This window comes from Zalophus californianus, chromosome 7, assembly GCF_009762305.2.
Source record: "Zalophus californianus isolate mZalCal1 chromosome 7, mZalCal1.pri.v2, whole genome shotgun sequence".
Classification (NCBI taxonomy): domain Eukaryota; kingdom Metazoa; phylum Chordata; class Mammalia; order Carnivora; family Otariidae; genus Zalophus; species Zalophus californianus.
Genome location: NC_045601.1, coordinates 107,233,313 through 107,252,124, shown reverse-complemented (window position 1 = coordinate 107,252,124; position 18,812 = coordinate 107,233,313). Strand labels below are relative to the sequence as shown.

Below are 18,812 nucleotides of genomic sequence, written 5' to 3'. Positions count from 1 at the left end.
TAGTTCCAATTCCTCCCCTGCTGCCCCGCCCCCCAGGGACCACAGCCACACGCCAGGTTGTTCAGAAAATCTCTTCCGAGCCAGCGGGTTGCAGCCAGAGCGGCTGACAAGTCCAGAGACGTTGCCTTGGGTTCGAGTGCGCCCGAGGCTGTTGCTTAGTCAGCTTCCAGAGCTTCCCGTCACTGCCGGGCCAGGAGCTACCAGAGCCCCCGGCACCCACCCCTCCCTCCCAGGCCCCCAGGGCCTGACCCTGATATCCGGGGCAAGGTGCTGGGGACAGAGACAACACACAATGATGCGCAGAAGCCCAAGTGGAGAGTCACATCTCGGTCTCGGCCAACAGACTGTCGCCTAGTCCTGAAGTCACGAGTACCATCTGAGAGCTGGGTTCTGTGGAAGGGCAGAGGGCCGTTCAGACCACCATTCACTCCACCAGGGACAGAGGTGGGAGGCGGCCTGGCTTTCGCAAACGCACCCTCCCTGGTCCCAAGCCTCTTCTGGACCTGGCTCTGCTCGACCCCGGGGGGCTCTTACCACCGGGGCACACCCAGGACGGCTGGGCAGCAGGCCCCCGCCCTCTGTCAGGTTCCTGCGTGTCGCCGGCCCCTCCCGCCAACTCCTCCTCCTCCTCTCCGTCGGAGAGCAGATCACAGATCTGTTGCTGCAGCTCTGGGCTAATGCTGTTCTCCGCCAGCACCAGGCTCCGCAAGGCCGTGGGGTAATTTTCTACCATGTCCAGCAGGGTCTGAGGTGGGGAAGAGGACGCAAAAGGACGAACACAGTTAAGGCCGCAAGCTGCCAGCCCGTTGGTGTGTCTGCAGACACATGGGCTCACCTGCACCCCCACCTCTAGCCCCCCTTCCGCCCCCCAAGCACGAAGACGTCTCACCTGAGCTGACTGGTTGGTAAGCCCCGTGCCCTCCAAGTCTAGGACCTCTAAGGTGCGGCTGGAGGCCACAGCTACAGCCAGCATCCCTGCCACGTGGTCACCTGGGGAGGCGGCACACATGCGCACGGTCACCTGCAGTCGTGAGCGGGCCTGCTCACCTTTCCTCTCCGAGGCCTCCCCCATGCCCTAAGGACCCTAGATTCCACCCTCGGGCCAGCTAACGCTGACGTTTGGTAGGCGGCCGAGGGGCGGGGCACCGTGACTGGGGAGTGAACGGGTGAAGCAAGCCAGGCCCAGGAGTGGTGATGGGATACTTTCATGTACCTGGTGGCCATCTGGTCCTCCACACAAGTGGCTTCTCCACTCCCTCCCACATCCCCCCTCCTTTCTCCCTGCCCCAGTGGGAGGGGGGTTACCACGGCAAACAATGGTCCCAAGTTCTTGGATGGGGGTGGGATGGTGAGACTCGCAGGGGGCTTCCTTGAGTCTCACCCAGGGGGTTGTAGTCCAGATTGAGGACGCGGACCTGGGAGCTGTGGGCCACCGCAATCGCGAGGCGGCTCCAGCCCTTAGGGGTGATGCCAGGGTTGGCACTCAGCGTCAGCTCCTTCAAGCCTGGGCAGCATCAAAGTGAGAAGCCAGGATGGAGGTCAGGCCCTCTTCAAGCCCCTCCCCTGCCCTGGATCTCTGGGGTGTCCCTGGTGGCTGAGAGCCACCCCACCCCGCCACAGAGCTCCTGGGCCATGAGAGACCCCTGCCTTCCCCTGCCCACCGCAGGCTGGATGCCTGAGTCTCCATTCTGCTCAGCCCCCAATCCTTCTGATAAACATTCTCACCCACAGTCAGAGCCCTCAGCTCCGGGTCACACCCCCTGCCCTCTGCACCTAGCTTTTTATCAAGGCCACACCAGCCCGTGTCCTCAGCAGGGCCTCTTGCTCACCTGACTTGGCTCCATCTGGGGGAAGGAGGCCACAGATGAGGTTGATGGCTTCATCACCCAGCATGCAGTCCCCCAGGTCCAGAGCCACAAGGGCAGGGTGGAGGGCCAGCGCTGGGTTCAGCAAGGCCAGCCCTGCATCTGTCAGGGGGCTCCCATGCAGGCTGGTGGGTGAGACGGGAGAGCAGAGATTACTGCAGTCATCAGCCCTACCTGTAGGGGATGCAGCCCCTTCCCTTATGTGAGCCCTAGAGGTGAGGAGGGCACTTGTCACAGCACTTGGGAGAAGCCTTGGGGAGAAAGAAAATTCTAGATCCCAAAAACACAGGTAGAAGGGGAATTTGGTTTCTTTTCTGGGGCAGGGATTGGCATCCAGGACAGAGCAAAGAGAAGGGGTGTGTGGCTGGTGGACTGGGAGCCTTCAGTGGGCAGAATGCAGGGGCAGGGGTCTAGTCCCCAGGGGAGTTCCTGCTTGAGACCGGGGGAGCTTCCCCCAAGAAGTCAATGCCGGTGATTAGGTGGGGAGGTACAGGTGCCCTGCCGGAAAGGGGTGGGTACCCCATCTCATTTGGGGTGGGGCCGCTTGTGCAAAGTCCAGAGGTAAGGGTGTCATGGAGGCATGGGTAGAGGGAGGCGGCGGTGTCCAGGGGTGAGAAGACAGGCTGGTGCGGAGACAGCTACAGGAAGGTGTGCGGGGGAACAGGCGGTGGCGGCGGGCGCGTGAAGAGGGCTGCAGTGCCCGGGACCCCCTTGCGAAGGAGCGCACTCACAAGAGGGACTGGATGGAGCGGTTGGTCCGCAGCGCCTCCGCCAGCTGCTTGATGCGGCCGGGACTGGACACGACGCCTAGGTTAAGGTTGAGCTGCGCCAGGGACGTGGCCCCGGCCAGGGCCCGGCAGATGCGGCCGAAGTCACGGTCGCAGAGGCGGCAGCCGCGCAGTGAGAGCAGGCGCACGGCGTTGTCGCGCAGGCCGCGGCAGATGTCCCGCACCTCGGCGCCGGACAGCGGCTCCCCCGAAATCTGGATGGAGCTGGGCAGCATCGTACCCACGGCTGGGCCTCCAGGGCCGGGGCGCGGGCCGCGGCCGAGGTTGGCGGGGCCGAGGGCGGGGTCGGGGCTGGGGCCGGGGCCTGGGCAGGGGTCGCGGACGGAGCGGGGGCAGAGGCGGTGGCAGAGGCGCGGGCGGCGGCGGCCGCGGCGGGGGTGGCGGCGGCGGGGGTGGGGGCGGCGAAGAGCGTCGGGGCCCTGGCCGGAGCCGGCGGCGGTTGCGGAGGCGCCGAGGTCGCCGGCCGGGCCGAGACCGCGCGGCGCTGGGGCCGGGGCGGACCGTCCCGTCCGTGTCTGGGCGGCGGTCCGGGGCGCGCGGTCCGGGGCCAGGCGCGCAGTGTTTCCGCGCTTGTTCTCGTTCCTCGCGGTCGGGGCGGCGGCTGCGGAGCCTCGGCTCAGGACATGCGGGACCGGTCTCGGCTCGGAAGCCAAATCTGCTCCCTCCCCTCCTCCAGCCCGGCTCCCCTACCTCCCCGCAGGGAGAGCCCGAAACGGGCGGACGGGCAGCGGGGCAGCCGGCGGCGGGCGGCAGCTCCGGCTCGGGCTCCTGCGCCTGAGCGGGCGGCGGGTTCCCATGGCAACGGCCGCGTCACCGCCGCTCGCCCCGCCCCCTGCCCGGCCTAGGCCACGCGGCGCGGGGGTCTGCGCACACCCGGCGTTCGGGAGCGGTGGGGGCCGCTCTTCCCCTGGGCGTGGGCCCAGACGGTACTCGGAATGTAGGTAGTGGGCAGAGGCCGGGGACGAGCAGGGGGTGTGGCGGGGAGCATGGAGGCACGTCACGTGGAGATGGCATTTGAGACTGTTCCCGGCTGCTTCGGCCCATTCTCCCGTCGTTCCCTCTTCCTAAGGGCCAGACCCTCGCTGTCTTCGCCCGCGTCCCGCGCACGGCGTCCCGTCGGGTTTGGAGCCCAGTGATCCGGGCCGCGGCGCGTGCGCGCGCGGGACGTGGGGGGAGGTCCAGCCCAGGAGGACGTCCCCGCGTGCCCCTCGCCAAGATGGCGGCCCCGCAGCGGAGGTCCCAGGGGCCACGGGGCGGAAGAACCCCGAAGCGTTCCTGGGGCAGGTGAGCCGCAAGTAGGCGCAGGGTGCTGGTGCCACCCTTTCCCCAGGTGCCGGCGACAGATGCCTCGGGGCTCTCAGTGTGACACTGGGGTAGCCCCACGAAAGAGAGTGCTAGGATCAGCGACCTGAAGTGGTGGCGGCCGTTGTTAATGGGGCTGGAACTTTCAGGAAGGGTACACTGCATGGTGCGGGTAGTGCTGTTCGCACTTTGTCCACTGGTGTTACGGTGTGGGGTCCTCACATAACATCGGATCACCCAGGACAAATGAAGGGCACGTCTTTCTTAGGCCCTTTGCTAGGAGGAAAAGATGCTGACCCAGATTTACTAGGATTAAAAAAAAAAAAAGCATACGCGTAGTGAAGGGAGATCAAAAGTTCTATTTCATTAACCACCTGACTTAAGTGGAGCAGAGTAAATGGATGGTGGGGTGTTGGTGGTTTTTAAGAGTGAACAGCACTCTTGGAGAGGAAGGACAGAGAAAACTCCTGATGACCGCTTTGTTCCTTTGGCCCCAGTATAACCAGGACACAGGCAAGTTTGGCTTCAAATGTGAGCTCCCACAGGAAAATTATCCCTGCGCAATGGCCCACGTGTAAGGGCCTTGTAACGACATGGGGCTGAATCTGGGCGTTTTTGACCAATTGTCATTGTTCCATTGGTGTCCCCAGAGTGAGGCTGAGCCCACTCAAGCTGGGTGCGCTCCTCCATCAGACTTATGGTTCCTGTGTTTGAGGCCTCCCCGCCACTCCGTGAGGCGGGTGTTCCCTGCCCATAGGGACAGTTTCCATACTCAGTCTCTGCTTTCAGTGTAGTCTGGGCTGTCCCACCTTCATCCTGCCTGGATGAGGGTATCAAGAAGAGAACACGTGACATTATGGCCAGTGACAGGAGAACAGGAAAGTGTACAGGAAGTAAGGTGGCAAGGAGGACCACTGGAATGGCAGCTGCAGTTCCAAACTTCAATCAGTATTTTAATTACCAAGTCTATATTTAGCAAGACAACGTGGGGGAGATAAAGAGGGAGGAAAGAGGAGGTGGAGAGAGGGCCTCAGAGGAGCTGAGCCACTTTCTGCACTGGCTGCAGAGCCCTGCAGTCCTGGCCAGAGGTTCCAGGGCTTGCGCCCTTCAGAAGACCCACAGGCGTCAAGGAGTTGGCTTAAGCGGCTACAGCTCAGAGGCAGCTGCAGACCCCATCAAAGAGACACACGGCATCAGTACTGTTCTTTAATCTTCCTGTGCTCCGGAGATGGGGAAATGGGGGCCGGCCAAGGGTCTCAGGTGGGGTCAGTGTGACTGCAAGGTCACCGCGACAGCCTTGGCTGTGGCGTTGAGCACGATGGCAGAGAGCCTAGCAGCAGGGAGCGCAGCAGGGATGTCTCGGGGGACCCTCTGCATGGGCGGGATGTCGGGGCCCTCCAGTGTGTCCAGGATCCCTGAAAGCAAGAGGACTGGGGGTGAGCGACAGTTGGCCTGGCGCTGTTCTCCGAGGCTGCTTCCCTTCCCCACCCGGGTCCTCCTGTCACTCACCCTCTACCACCTTGTGGTAGGCAAAATGCAGATAGAGCAGGAAGAGCATGTGCAGGGCGGCCAGGGTGCCACAGAGCAGCAGCCGCTGTGTGGGGCCTACAGTCCGTGACACCAACACTGCCACCTAGGGCCACAGGAATACAACTCAGAGGGCCCAGCTCCGAAGTGAGCAGTGTGGAGAAGACACTCCTGCCCAGAGTGTTCAGAGCCCTCTGCGGGGTTTGGCCCAAGCTCTGGGCTGTTTTCCCGAACTCCCCAGGAGGTCAGCCCACACCTGGCGACCCTCTTGCCCAGCTTACCATGCGGAGGGTAGACAGCCCACCCACCAGCAACCAGAAGACGTAGAAGAGGGCATGGAGGTGGATGTTATAGGTGACGAACAGGACAATGCAGTGCCCAAAGAGGCCATAGCCCTAGGAAACAGGGCAGAGAGGAAAGTCACTAAAATCACTCAGGCTGGGCTGGCCTTTGAGCTCTCAGGAGGACCCTGAGAAAGAAATGATCCACTGGCCAGCTCATCCCATTCCAGCCCCTGGGACCCCAGGAGAGATACAGACCAAGGCCTAGCTACTCTTTTTTTTTTTTTTAAGATTACCCTTGCCCGCCACCAGGCTGGACTCGTCCTTACCAGCAGTGCCAGCATCTGGAGCATGGTGATCTGGGCGTTGCACAGGTAGGCGAGGAAGTAAATGAAGGATGAGACGCCCAGCCAGTAGCCAAAGCAGGTGCCAATGGCTGTGCCCATCAGGGTGCCCTCTCGCTGTGGGGTGAAGGCTCTGCTTAGTCCTGGGAGGGCTCTCGGCCTCACCCAGGGCTTTCCTCAGGGGCTGCTTCGACCTCACTCCACCATCCTCTCCTTGGGCAGCTTTTGATTTAGTTCAGCCACCCCCCAAAATCCTTTGTCCTGCTTACGATAATGGTGTCAGATGTCTTCATCCCATGGAGGAGGATGGCAACCAGCGTGAAGACCAACATGAGAGGTCCGTAGAGTTCACCTGCGATTTTCTGTCAATATACCAACTCATTCAGGCTGGAGGGTACAATGGCTCTTCTGTTTATGTCTTCCTAGGCTCTGCCTGGTGGCCCCACCCTCTGCCCTCATGCCTCCCCTGGCTCTTCCAGACATGCTACCTTGGGTATTCACCTGGGGGAAGTTGACCATCTTGATCGGGATCATGGACTCCAGGAGCCTGGGAGAGGAGAGGAGAGATGAGAGCCAAGGCGGCACTAGGCTATGAGGTTCTGGAGGGCCTGAATCCTATTCACCTCTAACTCCACAGAACGTGCTGGATGGTAAAGGGAGAAGACGGAGTAAAGACAGACAAGGAATGAGGAGATCACCTCCCTGTCCCTAAAAATGCTCCCAGGAAGGACAACCTTCTGATACCATGCACGGAGAACTCAGAAAGCCTGCCCGGGGCCTTGGGAGAGCACTTGACGATTTACCTATTTGGCCTGCTCCCCTTTAAAAGACAGGCCAACCTCAGCAGAGAATGCCCAGAATTCAGGGCTGTGATGGCAGAGCCCTGGGAAAGGTCTTACTTGAGGGAACCAGTGTGTCTCCTGTCTCTTCCTGCTTACCATTCCTCAGAGCACCGCTGACCATTTTCTTGAAAAATAGCCTTGAAGTGGTATGAAAACCCCATACAGAAAGAATAAAAGTACAAGTCACTTTTCCCCACTCTCCTTAAGTAGCCAGCTCCTAATAATGTACCTTGGATTTTGGCTAGATCTTACCTCCTCTGGGAAATCTGCCCTGTCCCACCCTCTAGTCTACTCTGGGTCAGGTGTCCTTCCTGTGGATCCCATCAGAGCAAATGAGTGCTGAATTGTAATGGCACTGGAGGGCAAGGCTCCCATCTATCTTCACCCTCTGTCTTCCATGACACAGAACCATTACGGTGCCCAGCACAGAGCAAATGCTCAATAAATAGCTGCTAAGTGGTACTGGGTGTCTGATGAGCATTGCTTAAAGGATGAACAAAGAACCAAACCAAAATCAGATCCACTTCTCGAAAAGTCATTCAACAACTAAGCACTGATAATTCTGGTTCAGAGACTGTTCCAGTGCTGGGAATATAAAAATAAAACAGAGCTCGTTTTTGAGGCGGTCTCTGGGGAGCCAGCCCCAGGAATAAGAGAGCACAGCACTGCTGAGGCGTCATCTGTTAGAGGAAAGCACAGAGTTCTCTAGGATCACCAGGAGAGGACAAGCTGGGGATGGGGGTCGAGGAATGGGGAACAGAGGAGGCGACATTTGAGCTGCGTGTTGAGGGAACGAGAGTAGTCTGCTAGATAAAGAGGAGGAGGAAGGCAATGTGTTACCACCACGTCCTGTTCTGTGACCGGTTAAGAGTGATGGTGCAGCTGGGGGACAGGTGCAATGATAAGGGGAGCCTCAGGGCTTGGTAGCTGGCTGTAGTATGGATGAAGGACTAGGTGTGAGGAGGGCAGCTTCTATCAGGAGAAGGATTCTCACCTGCTTCGCACCTGGGCCGGCTCCACATCAAAGTACGGTCTCAGGATGTCAATGTTGGCGTACAAGCTGAAGGCCCTGGAGGCTTGTCTCTTCCCTGCCTGCCACATCTGGAGTAAGGAAGACAGAAGTGGGGTGGGTAGGTACTGTGAGAGAGATTCTTGGCTACAGTCCCTGTTGCTCTTTTTTTCTGTTGGCCTTCTACATGGTTCTGTTGGGTTAGACGACGTGGGGTGAACTTCAACACCAACTCCAGCACTTGGGGCCTGCCTAGGTCTACTTTCCCACCTACTAGGGATTCAGTCGTGCTTACCTGATCCGCCACCTGCCGGCTCAGCTGTCCCTTAAAGCCCTTCATGCCCAGGAACTCCCCATCCTCTTCTTCGGCAGCGGCTGCATCAGCATCTACTTCTTCCTCCCGCAGTCGTTGATGCAGCTCACCCATATCCTCGAAGCTGGAGCCTGACGTATCATCCATGTTCTCCATGTCAATGACAGCTGAGCCCCCACCCTGTGAAGACAGACGGCTTCTAGAGTGCAGGATCTTCTCCATCCGCACGTCTTCCTCTGTTCCTCCCAGCTTTCAGGACTTTCCTCTCCCACTGCCGGGGTATGGCTTGGAATCTCCGATATCACGCCGCTCTCTCCCTCTCATTTGTTCCCAGAACCTTTGGTTGTCTGGCTCTCTTTTCTAGCCTGGGAAACCTAGTCCCTGTCTTGCATATATATCTTTCTGCTACCTTCCCTATCAAATCCTCAGAGGGCCGCAAAAGTGCCCATTTCCTTTGTCTTTTCCATCCCCCAAATAAGGCTGTGCACACAGCATGGTTTTAGCCAGTGCCAGTGAATACCGCCCACTCCCTCGCCACGCCCGACCCCGATCAACAAACTTGTCTCGAAAGCAAGAGCAGGGGGGCCCAGAGACAGAGGCCCTCTGGCTGGAGTACCAGTCTGGACCTTTCAGGTCAGCACTAGTCCCACAGCCTTTCGTGTACACCAAGAGCCAAAGGAGAGAACAAGTGTTGCAAATGGAGCTGACTTCCAAGCTCCACACTTCAGGACGGCTGCCAGCCCTGGGGCTGCTAGCAGCCGGAGCCTTGGGGGCGATTACCTGGATGTTTTCTTCGAACCCTCCCCATTCCGGGCCAGCCCCGCTTCGGGCGCCGCCGGCCGGCGCCGCCGTAGTTGCCATGTCCCTCGAGGGCTCCCGTCGCTGAAGCCCGCGCTAGTTCCGCGCGCGGAGGAGGAGTGGGAGAGACGCGGCCCTGAAGGAGGGAGATGTCTAGGGGCGAGAAAGAGAGGTGGGTTCAGCCGGAACGCAAAAAGGAGAAACCCGGATGTTTGGCTAAACCTGACTTCCGGAAGCTGGGGACGTGGACGCAGACTGGACAGAGTCTCGCGATATTTAACAATCCGGGAGGCCCCGCGTTGCCACGGAGACGGAAGAGGGCGGCTGGGACGCAAGCGCCAGTTTTGCTGTCCCAGTCACGTGGAGGGGTTGAAGATGGCGGCAGCCCGGGCGGTGCAAGAAATGCGGACCCGCGTGGTTCTAGGGGAGTTCGGGGTTCGCAATGTAAGCCTGTGGCCTTGAGCTCGGGAAGAGAAAAGAGAGTGGAACAGGGATGAGTTGGGGCGGGCTTGTCCTACCTGCCCCTTCGCAGACAGACTCGTCTCTTTTTGCTCTAGGTTCATACCACCGACTTTCCCGGTAACTATTCGGGCTATGATGATGCCTGGGACCAGGACCGCTTCGAGAAGGTGGGTGGGGCTGGAGAGGGTATTAGGAACGGACCCTGTGATCTGAGCAGCCTGTGTTGTGGAACCAGCCCTTGGGGTTCGTTCGGTTCATAAATCGTTTATTGAGCAACGTGTTAGGAGCTTCGTGTACGCGGTTTCAACTCTGTGCGAACAAGCCGTTTAATTTTGTTGAAGAGCGCACATAAATGATTTCAGTATAATGTGGTAAAGGTGGTTCGTAGCGATAAGGACAATCGGGGGTGGGGTGATCCCGCAGACGCACTTAATCTAGAATGGAAAGCGGGGCAGCGGTCTGGAAGATTTACTTACTGAAGAGGACTTCTGAATTGAACCCTGCACGATGAGTAAAATTTGAGAACAGGGGAGGGGGAGGAGAAACTAAGACTTAGAAGCTAAATGATAAAGGCTTTGTGAACTGTGTTCTGGGAATGTCCTAGCAGTTTATTATTGCTAGAATGTAAAGTGCTAGCATGAGTGATAGGCAAGAACCAAGTGCATCTTAGACACTGTAGTCACGTGATAGGGAGCTTCTGGAAGAGCTCTGAAGCAGATGTGATCTGATTTGCAGCCTTAATGGCTGGGAGAGAATGAATCAAAGATCAGATAGGGCAGTCAGATTTGTGATAGGATTGCATACAGGAGCGGAGATTGAAGGCATGAACTAAGATTATAATCAGGAAAATAGAGCAAAGGGGAGATAGAAGGTAAATTTGGTCATTGCTTTGATGTCGGCTGTGAGGAGGGAGTGAGTGTAAAATGACCTAGCTGGAGGAACTGCTTTAATGGATGGTGGTGCCATTTACTGATGAGAAATAGGTCTGGGGAAGGGGAATGATGCTGCATTAAGTTTCCTGTATGTGGAGGAATCTAGCAGGCTAGTAGAACGTGTGTTTGAAATGAGATCAGAAGTGAGATAAATTTGGAAGTTTTCAGTACATGTAGTTGTTAAAACCATGAGTGTGATTGAGGTCACTTTGGAGAGAGACAAAAATCTGGGAAATAGTGACATTTATGGAGTGGGTAGAAGATAGTGAATTTAGAAGGATTCAGGAGGAGGAAGAGAACCAAATTAGTGCTCAGAAACCAAGGCAGACTTTGAAAATGGAGGGATTCTATCAATGCCGAATGCAACAGAGGAGTCTAGTAAGATAAGGATTGAGTAGTGCCAACTAGATGAAGCGGTATGGAAGCCTGTTCTCTAGTGGAAGAGTCTCTGTGTATGGTCTGGCTGGAGGCCATATTACAGAGGATTTTAAATGAATAGAGGATAAAAACAGGGAAACTTTTCAAGAAACTATTATAATAAAGGATTGGGGGAGAAAGGAACTTCTATGAGGGACATCTGGCCAAAGGGAGGTTCTTGGGTGAGTGAGAACACTGGGGGGCATTACCCAGGGGGAGGGTACTGACTCCACAGAGAGAAAGCTTCATTTAGTGCATTTTCTGTCCCTGCAGAATTTCCGTGTGGATGTGGTGCACCTGGATGAAAACTCATTGGAGTTTGACATGGTGGGAATTGATGCAGCCATTGCCAATGCTTTTCGACGCATTTTATTAGCTGAGGTATTTATCAGTGGGCACAGTGGCAAAGGGTGGAGTTGCATGGGAAATTGTGTCATCACCTTACTTGGAGAATTCTCAAGTTGCCCCTTTCCTTTAGTTTTCTTGCAGTTTTGCTGAGCATTTCTCCTGCTCATTCCTCATAAACTTTTCATTAAGGAAGAGGTCCCCCCATGTCAGGAAGTGGGAGTAAATGGGGAGTCTGTAGGGTCTCTGTAGCTGAATGATTGTTTTCTTGGGCAGGTGCCAACCATGGCTGTGGAAAAGGTCCTCGTGTACAACAACACATCCATTGTTCAGGATGAGATCCTTGCTCATCGCTTGGGGCTCATTCCCATTCATGCTGATCCCCGTCTTTTTGAGTATCGGAACCAAGGTCAGTGTTTGAGAAAATGAAATTGTGGCAAAATGGGAATAGCGCTCTTCCAAAGTTGATTCTAGAGTCATGTGGCCTCTTTTCAAATCCTGGATGGGCTACTGTATGACCGTGAGCAAGTTACTAATGTTTTGTTACATCAGTTGTTGGGATCTGTGTGAACACTTGCCCTTAGCCTTCTGAAATTCATCCATAGGATTAAATGGTCAATGTAGAGTAATGCACGCAGTGTAGTGCCTGGCACTCAAACATTCTAGTTGTTAGTAAGAGTTGCCACTTCCATCTTTTGTTCAGGAGATGAAGAAGGCACAGAGATAGATACCCTGCAGTTTCGGCTTCAGGTCAGGTGCACGCGGAACCCCCATGCCGCTAAAGATTCCTCTGACCCCAACGAACTCTATGTGAACCACAAAGGTGAGTAGTAGTGAGCAAGAAGGCCCACCCCTTGCTGGATGCTAGGACTGAGGTTTTCCTGATGTGCTTTCTCCAGTGTACACCAGGCACATGACATGGGTGCCCCTGGGGAATCAGGCTGACCTCTTCCCAGAGGGCACCATCAGGCCAGTGCACGATGATATTCTCATTGCCCAACTGCGGCCTGGCCAGGAGATTGACCTGCTCATGCACTGTGTCAAGGGCATTGGTAAGAACCCTGCGGGCTGCCTGGGGCAGGAGGGTAGTGTGACTACAGTGGGGCGAGGTGTGACTAAGGGGCTCGGCTGAGGGGTCCTGACAGGCAGAAAGCCAGTGGGCCTCTGCTCTTAGGGGCTTGTCTAACGTGAAGGTGTCCCCGCAGGCTCTGATTTCAGTCTTCCCTCCAGGCAAAGATCATGCCAAGTTTTCACCTGTGGCAACAGCCAGTTACAGGCTCCTGCCGGACATCACCCTGCTTGAGCCTGTGGAAGGGGAGGCAGCGGAGGAGCTGAGCCGGTGCTTCTCACCTGGGGTCATTGAAGTGCAAGAAGTCCAAGGTAGGACATCTGGGATGCCATGCATTCAGGTCAGGACCTAAAGTATATTTTCTGCGTAGGTAGCAGAAAGAAAAGCTCGGGGCTCGTGTATTTAGAACATAGTTTGTTTTCATTAGGTAAAAAAGTGGCTAGAGTTGCCAATCCCCGGCTAGATACCTTCAGCAGGGAAGTATTCCGGAACGAGAAGCTAAAGAAGCTTGTACGACTTGCTCGGGTTCGTGACCACTACATCTGTGAGTATTGGGTTGGGGGTGCAGAACAGGTGTGTGGCACTGCAGCCTCCGTGCGGAGTCCAGATCAGAAGCAGGCAGTGACATAGCACAGGAGCTGGTGCAAGCCCACCTGGGCTCAAGGGTCTCTCTGCTTTCTAGTCTCTGTCGAGTCAACAGGGGTGCTGCCACCAGACGTGCTAGTGAGAGAAGCCATCAAGGTACTGATGGGGAAGTGCCGGCGGTTCTTGGATGAACTGGATGCAGTTCAGATGGACTGAGGTTTGCACCGGACTTCTTGGCACGGCTGGGCTGCTCCTGAGCCAAGCCGAAGATTTCAGGTCCTGACCTGCCCTCACAGGACTGCCCCAGAGTCCAGTGTGACTGGAGATCCTGGGGTTTTCTGGGACAATTCTAGCCTTATTTTCAGTCAATACATTTTGTTGAATGTGCCACAAAAATGTGACCTCGTGCCTTCGTAAGGCCTTTGTGTAAATAAATTCACATCCAGAATAAAAATCCTTTTGTCAGAGACTACTTCCTGGGTTTTAGCCCCAAAATATGGGGCCTCCCCTTAGAAGAGGTTTGGCATCATTTAGCCCTTGGGAACACTGGGTTCAGGTGTCACTGCAGGTCAGGGCCAGGTCCGTCTGAAGCCTTAAGAGAAATGCCAAATTGAGGTGGTTTCTGGGGGCTCAGCTGGGCCACAGAAAGATACTGTGTGACACTTACCATTTCCTGGATCATCACCAGAGTGGGTGTCTGAGGAAAAAGGATGGTCCACAGCCATCAGATCACCCTATCAAGTGTCACACAAGGGTGGGTGCCTGGCTGGCTCAGTCAGTAGAGCAGGTGACACTTGATCTCAGGATTGTAAATTCAAGCCCCACACTGGGTGTAGAGATTACTTAAAAATAAGATCTTAAAAAAAAAAAAAGTCTTTGGACAGTCCCTCCGAGTCTAGCCCAGTGGCCACAGAGGATGCCAGGACATTGGTATGGGCAGCCTGGTCTAGGTCTGTTGGGAATAGAAATCTTTTTCTGGCTGGCATACTGTTTGAGAAAGCTGGTCCATCAGTCACAGCTCTTCCTGTCCAGTCCTCTTGGGCAGGATATGCTCATGAGCAGTGACAGTAGAGGTCACTGGTTTGAAAAAGGCAGATGGGGCCCTTTCTGTATGAAACTGAGATCTTTACTGACATGCAGATGTGCTTTAGAGTTAATGTTTCTACAAAAAGTTCTATAAACAATAGAAAACTTATAGCATGAAGTCACAGGATGTTAAAAATCTTACAGCACAATAAATACCACTATGCCCTCCACAGCCCCAACCAGAGAGAGAAGTAGGCAGCCATCAGGTTTGCAGGGAAACCTACTTGGAGGCGGCCTTCACAGTGGACAGGAAGCGGCCCAAAGCACCACTCAGGAAGAGGGCATGGGGCAAATCTGTGCCACAGAAACAGCTCCACAGGACCCCCAAGTCCTGTTTCCGCAGGCTCGCCTCTCTCCAACCCTGCCCGGGTGCCACTAGCTCACAGCTGTAGCTTGCGCCCAGGCCGTTCTGCTCGGTACCCCCCGAAACCCTCGTGTCAATGGGCTGCACGGATGACAGGCCTCCTCCTACAGAACACAGATGCTCTATCTGGTTTCTGTACGGATTAAGGCTGTCTATGGCCAGCAGGGACTCAAGGCTAGGGTCCTGCATTCGTGTCCCCTCTGCTTACAGGGCCATCCAGTGACCTCTAGAACAGAGTGAAGCCTCACAATACAGGTTGTGATAGGAAGGCATATGTTCTTTTGGAAATGGTCCATGAGAGTGACCAGGGACCTGAAAGACCATGAGATTTTTGAAGGCACCTGGACCCAACTAGTCCGAGAAGAGACCAGTGACTTTGTTAGCTGCTCGTCACAGACAGAGCCTAGCTGGTCTACATTATCCTCCGATGCCAATGGCATCACATGACACTAGATAGGGTACCGTGGCTCTTATGCCTGAGTGGATCCTGGGGCTGGGGAAACCGCGCTGAGGGACTGCACGGAATACGTGGGAATACATGTGAACTCTAAGGGGATGTCAGAAAGTACTCCAGATCCTGGCCCAGCTGTGGTCCCTGATGGTACTCCACTCGACACTGCATCCAGAGCTTGGCGGCAGCCTGGACTGGGGAATCCCTTCAGGTGACCAGATTCTTGCTCAAAACAGAGACAGGGAACTGGTCACATTCAGTTCAGCACTCAGCACCTGACCCAGACATGCCCCTCGGGGACGGGGAAGGTTCTCTGCCAGCCCAGCAGTAGGGGGGCTCAGTGGGACTTGCAGTGGCCCAGGAGGAACTCTCTGGCACAAGCAGTGCGGACCGAGCCCCTGTGCAAGCCTGGCTAGTCGCAGTGTTGGGTGTCAGCACCCCAAGTTACCGTTCTACACAGGTGTATGGCTACATGGGGGTGGGAGGGCTTGGGGGGTAGGGCCAGTCTGCTCTAGCTTTTCTTTCGTGGAAAAGTGGAAACTCCAAGTAGAAGGAGAGATAGCCGGGAGATCTAGACGGAATGGTGTGAGCACAAACTCCCTTTCTTGATACCTTAGGTATTGTTACTTCTGCCCTGCCCCGGGCCCCCTCTCTCCAGCTCCAGACCTGGACCTCTCTCCAGGCTGACAGTGGTGCAGAGTGAGGTGGCAGTGGAGAGGGGCCTAGACGTTAGCTACAAAGGGGAAGAAGAGATGACAATAAAGGCCGAGGAAGAATGCCCAAAAGTTTGATTCAGGGTTCAAAGATGGTGGCCAGGCCGCCCTCCTCGTTGTCCAGCACCTCCGTCTCCAGCATGGGCTTCGTTTTTTTGAAAAGTGAGGGAAGATTCTTAATGTGAACTTCTTTTCGGAACTGCTCTCCTAAGGGTTTCTGTGGAAAACAAATGAGAAGAACTGATGCTGGGCCCTGAGGAGCGGGCTGTCATGACAGGGCGCCTGGGTGGCTCAGTCGGTTAAGCGTCTGCCTTCGGCTCAGGTCATGATCCCGGGGTCCTGGGATCGAGCCCCGCATCGGGCTCCCTGCTCCGCGGGAGGCCTGCTTCTCCCTCTCCCTCTGCCTGTGCTCTCTCTGACAAATAAATAAATAAAATCTATTAAAAAAAATTAAAAGAAAGACCATGACTTCAGCTGGTCTCTGGTCTGCACAGACACACAGTCTAAGAAGACCACAAGGGTGAGTCCAGCCGGCTGGGAGCACCAGGGGGGCATTACGGGAGGCGCGTGACCTACCCCGATGCAGCCAGCGATGAGGCGTTTGAATTGGTCCTTCCGGCGCTTGTCAGCCACTTTCTGCAGAGAGGGGTTCAACAGCTTGCAGTCAAACTGGTCCAGAGAGTCCTTCTGTATGTCCGGGATCTGCTCCATCACAGCTCTGATCTCCAGGTATCTGGGACGCTGTGGAGTGGGGGTACAGAAAACCATGCCATGATGCAGATCGGGGCCCTGCCACCTTCCCCATCCCCCGCCACACCCATGTCTCGGGGCGGCACCAGCTGCCGGCTTTTATGACGGCTCCACTGTCTGGGAGCAGGCCCCGAGGGCTGAAGCTGCAGCGCACCCGGCCTCCGTGCTGTCTGACTCACCAGCGCCTCGTAGATCTGGAAGGCCAGGTGCACCAGGGAAGCCATGCAGCCGTCGTGCTGCCCGTGCGTCTGTAAGCCCTTCAGCACGCTGGTGAAAAGCCATGTGACAGCATCTGCGAGCAGTGTCCCTGACAGCACCTGGGGACACAACTGTGCTCAGGGCCAAAGGGGTACCCTCAGAGAGCCCCAGCACCCCAATTCTTCCAACCGATTGAATCCTCATGGCCCCAGCCTCTCGTAAGGGGTGAGAAGAAGGGGTGAATAACCATACTTGTTTGAGCAGAGGCCAGCAGAGCTGGGTGGTCGTCCTCTGGCAGGACAGAGTATCCTTCCAGGCAAGGGAATTGAAGGCTGTAATTAAGAGCGCCGTACAAACATCCTAGCGGGAAAGGATGAAGGATTACAATGAGAAAATGAACACAATTTTCTGAGTAGGCCTATACACAAGGAGCTGGAGTTCTCATAGGTAAACAGGAACGTGATAAAAGCAGCTACTGAAGACGAGCTTATTCCCTCTCTCTAAAAAACAATCCATACAGAAGAGAAAACCTATGTGTAAGGAGACCGAGCTCAGGCCAGGGGGCGGGGCTGAACACCATAACGTGCCCGTGTGTTTTTCTGAAAGCCTTTGCCCATGCCGGCATGGGAGACACCTTGACCTCTCCCACTGTTTTCTGGGGGCTTTAGGAACCAGGAGCTTAACCCATACAAAGCGGCATTACCTAAAAGAATTCTTTGATGGCATCACAGGTTGAGAAAAGTGGAAGCTGGCGCCATACCCGGAAAACAGAAAAACCTCCCCTGCCCCCTCTACCCACCTCATGCTTCATTAGGCATTTGCCCAGATCTGTGAGCTCCGTCATGGTGGAGGGGGCGACCTCTGTGGCCATCATTTCTTCATCTGTAAGCAGAGAGGAGAATGTTAAGCTCCACCCTTTCGGAACAGAGAAGAGCAGGCCACCACGTAAGGGAAAGCTGAGTACCCCGGGCTGCCCCCACCAGCTGCCTGAGAGGCGCAGAAGCCCCTGCCCATGGCAGGTCTAGAGATGCACCTGGCTGAAGTTTGAAAAATAGTGGGAAACAGCAGATTCTCTGAATAGTTACTCAAAAAGCTGTGAACACTGAGGATCTTTTGTGGTTGAAGTATTTGAAGACCCCACTGTAGCAGGCACTGACTAAGTTCCTGGGGATGTAACAGGAAGAGGATGAAGTCCCTTCCCTGATGGGAGTTTACATCCTAGTTAGGGAAACAGGGAATACATGAAGTAAAACAATGTCAGGCAGTGCTAAGTGCTATGAAGAAAAACAGAGCAAAGGAAGGACACACAGTGGCTGGCCGGGGGGCTAGTTTTTCTAAGCTGGTCATGGAAGACCTTTCAGAGGTGACATGTGAATGAGGCAAAGGGACAGGCCATGGATACAGTTAGGAGAAAAGTTATTCTAGTAGAGGAAACAGCAAGTGCAAAGGCTCTCCGGTGGGAGTATGCTGGAGGAATACAGCAAGAGGGCCAGCAGAGAGATAAGCCAGGCGGACATCTCCCCCAGCGCCGACTGCTGGGGAAACCGTTTCTACACGACCTGACCTGGATACAGAAGGGACAGTATTTCGGAATCTAAGGGCAGACCTCTGGAAGGCCACACAGCAGGCTCACTTACCATCTCCATCTGTAGGGGGTGCAGTACCGTGGTCAGCACTTTTCTTTGAAACACAGCACACCGCTAAAGCAAGAAACTGGGGTTACTGGGCTTACTGCCACCATATAACAGCCACCTCTGGCCAATAAATCCCGAATGGTCTTCAGGGCAGATGAAGATGGGGGAAAGTGGGGCACTGTCCAGGCACAAAATCACCTTCACCAGCAGAAACAGAGGTGTTTGACCAGACTGCTCTGGTCCCCTTTAAGTTCAATTAACTAGAGGGAAATGACAGAATTTTCTGAGAGTAGGTGACCAGGAGAGAATGGCTGATATGGATTTGGTCTGCTATGGATCTCAAACAAATGAATGACCAAAAAAGAAAAAAGAAAATTAGCCACCTTCATGTCCAAGTTTTAAAAATTTTCCCCATTTTGGGGCGCCTGGGTGGCTTAGTCGTTAAGCATCTGCCTTCGGCTCAGGTCATGATCCCAGGGTTCTGGGATTGAGCCCCACATCGGGCTCCCTGCTCAGCGGGGAGCCTGCTTCTCCCTCCCCCACACCCTCTGCTTGTGTTCCCTCTCTTGCTGTGTCTCTGTCAAATAAATAAATAAAATCTTTAAAAAAAATTTTTTTTTCCCTATTTTGACAAAACTAGGAAGTTACTCCTACTAGTAATCCAAATTTCTCCTATTTTAGACCATTCCCGCATATTCTGGTCTTACAAATGCAAATACAATACAGTTTACAATTCA

The 18,812-nt window shown here is 55.2% G+C and overlaps 5 protein-coding genes across 11 annotated transcripts in view; 2 read left to right on the top strand and 3 right to left on the bottom strand.

Annotated features, from left to right (window-relative positions):
• Nucleotides 1-57: 57 nt before the first annotated feature.
• Nucleotides 58-2,999, bottom strand: LRRC73 (leucine rich repeat containing 73). 2 transcript variants are annotated; one of them, XM_027601027.1, is made up of 6 exons: nucleotides 2,597-2,999; nucleotides 1,830-1,990; nucleotides 1,382-1,504; nucleotides 890-990; nucleotides 535-745; nucleotides 58-390 (listed from the first exon to the last, which is right to left on the bottom strand). In XM_027601027.1, exons 1-6 carry the CDS (start codon nucleotides 2,866-2,868, stop codon nucleotides 320-322), a joined length of 939 nt encoding a protein of 312 aa, XP_027456828.1. In that variant the 5' UTR covers nucleotides 2,869-2,999; the 3' UTR covers nucleotides 58-319. The 2 variants fall into 2 exon arrangements, with proteins under 2 accessions (XP_027456828.1, XP_027456830.1); XM_027601029.1 differs by lacking the exon at nucleotides 1,382-1,504.
• A 428-nt stretch (nucleotides 3,000-3,427) lies between these two features.
• LOC113926325 (translation initiation factor IF-2-like) lies at nucleotides 3,428-6,445 on the top strand. 2 transcript variants are annotated; one of them, XM_027601030.1, is made up of 4 exons: nucleotides 3,428-3,590; nucleotides 3,723-3,937; nucleotides 6,055-6,137; nucleotides 6,330-6,445. In XM_027601030.1, exons 1-4 carry the CDS (start codon nucleotides 3,449-3,451, stop codon nucleotides 6,334-6,336), a joined length of 447 nt encoding a protein of 148 aa, XP_027456831.1. In that variant the 5' UTR covers nucleotides 3,428-3,448; the 3' UTR covers nucleotides 6,337-6,445. The 2 variants fall into 2 exon arrangements, 1 of the variants encoding a protein (XP_027456831.1); XR_003521277.1 differs by lacking the exon at nucleotides 3,723-3,937 and having other exon boundaries at nucleotides 3,485-3,590.
• Nucleotides 4,888-9,274, bottom strand: YIPF3 (Yip1 domain family member 3). Its single transcript, XM_027601023.1, has 9 exons — nucleotides 9,052-9,274; nucleotides 8,254-8,451; nucleotides 7,944-8,050; nucleotides 6,609-6,654; nucleotides 6,377-6,469; nucleotides 6,093-6,224; nucleotides 5,764-5,877; nucleotides 5,465-5,588; nucleotides 4,888-5,370 (listed from the first exon to the last, which is right to left on the bottom strand). The coding sequence occupies exons 1-9, from the start codon at nucleotides 9,130-9,132 to the stop codon at nucleotides 5,222-5,224; spliced, it is 1,044 nt and encodes a 347-aa protein (XP_027456824.1). The 5' UTR covers nucleotides 9,133-9,274; the 3' UTR covers nucleotides 4,888-5,221.
• Nucleotides 9,275-9,372: 98 nt separating this feature from the next.
• Nucleotides 9,373-13,341, top strand: POLR1C (RNA polymerase I and III subunit C). 3 transcript variants are annotated; one of them, XM_027601024.1, is made up of 9 exons: nucleotides 9,373-9,513; nucleotides 9,627-9,698; nucleotides 11,154-11,261; nucleotides 11,502-11,634; nucleotides 11,929-12,048; nucleotides 12,125-12,277; nucleotides 12,456-12,605; nucleotides 12,722-12,838; nucleotides 12,977-13,339. In XM_027601024.1, the coding sequence occupies exons 1-9, from the start codon at nucleotides 9,445-9,447 to the stop codon at nucleotides 13,093-13,095; spliced, it is 1,041 nt and encodes a 346-aa protein (XP_027456825.1). In that variant the 5' UTR covers nucleotides 9,373-9,444; the 3' UTR covers nucleotides 13,096-13,339. The 3 variants fall into 3 exon arrangements, with proteins under 3 accessions (XP_027456825.1, XP_027456826.1, XP_027456827.1); XM_027601025.1 differs by having other exon boundaries at nucleotides 9,375-9,513; nucleotides 12,722-12,819; nucleotides 12,977-13,341; XM_027601026.1 differs by lacking the exon at nucleotides 12,722-12,838 and having other exon boundaries at nucleotides 9,375-9,513; nucleotides 12,977-13,341.
• Nucleotides 13,342-13,853: 512 nt separating this feature from the next.
• Nucleotides 13,854-18,812, bottom strand: part of XPO5 (exportin 5) — a 52,391-nt gene continuing 47,432 nt past the window's right edge. For 2 of the 3 annotated variants that reach the window (XM_027600997.1, XM_027600998.1), the window contains 6 exons: nucleotides 18,079-18,141; nucleotides 17,241-17,323; nucleotides 16,694-16,801; nucleotides 16,423-16,560; nucleotides 16,070-16,234; nucleotides 15,573-15,710 (listed from right to left, as the gene is read on the bottom strand). In XM_027600997.1, the coding sequence (XP_027456798.1) occupies nucleotides 15,573-15,710; nucleotides 16,070-16,234; nucleotides 16,423-16,560; nucleotides 16,694-16,801; nucleotides 17,241-17,323; nucleotides 18,079-18,141 (695 nt within the window). Of the gene's footprint in view, nucleotides 15,711-16,069; nucleotides 16,235-16,422; nucleotides 16,561-16,693; nucleotides 16,802-17,240; nucleotides 17,324-18,078; nucleotides 18,142-18,812 lie in introns of all 3 variants that reach the window. The other variant, XM_027600996.1, reaches the window with a different exon arrangement.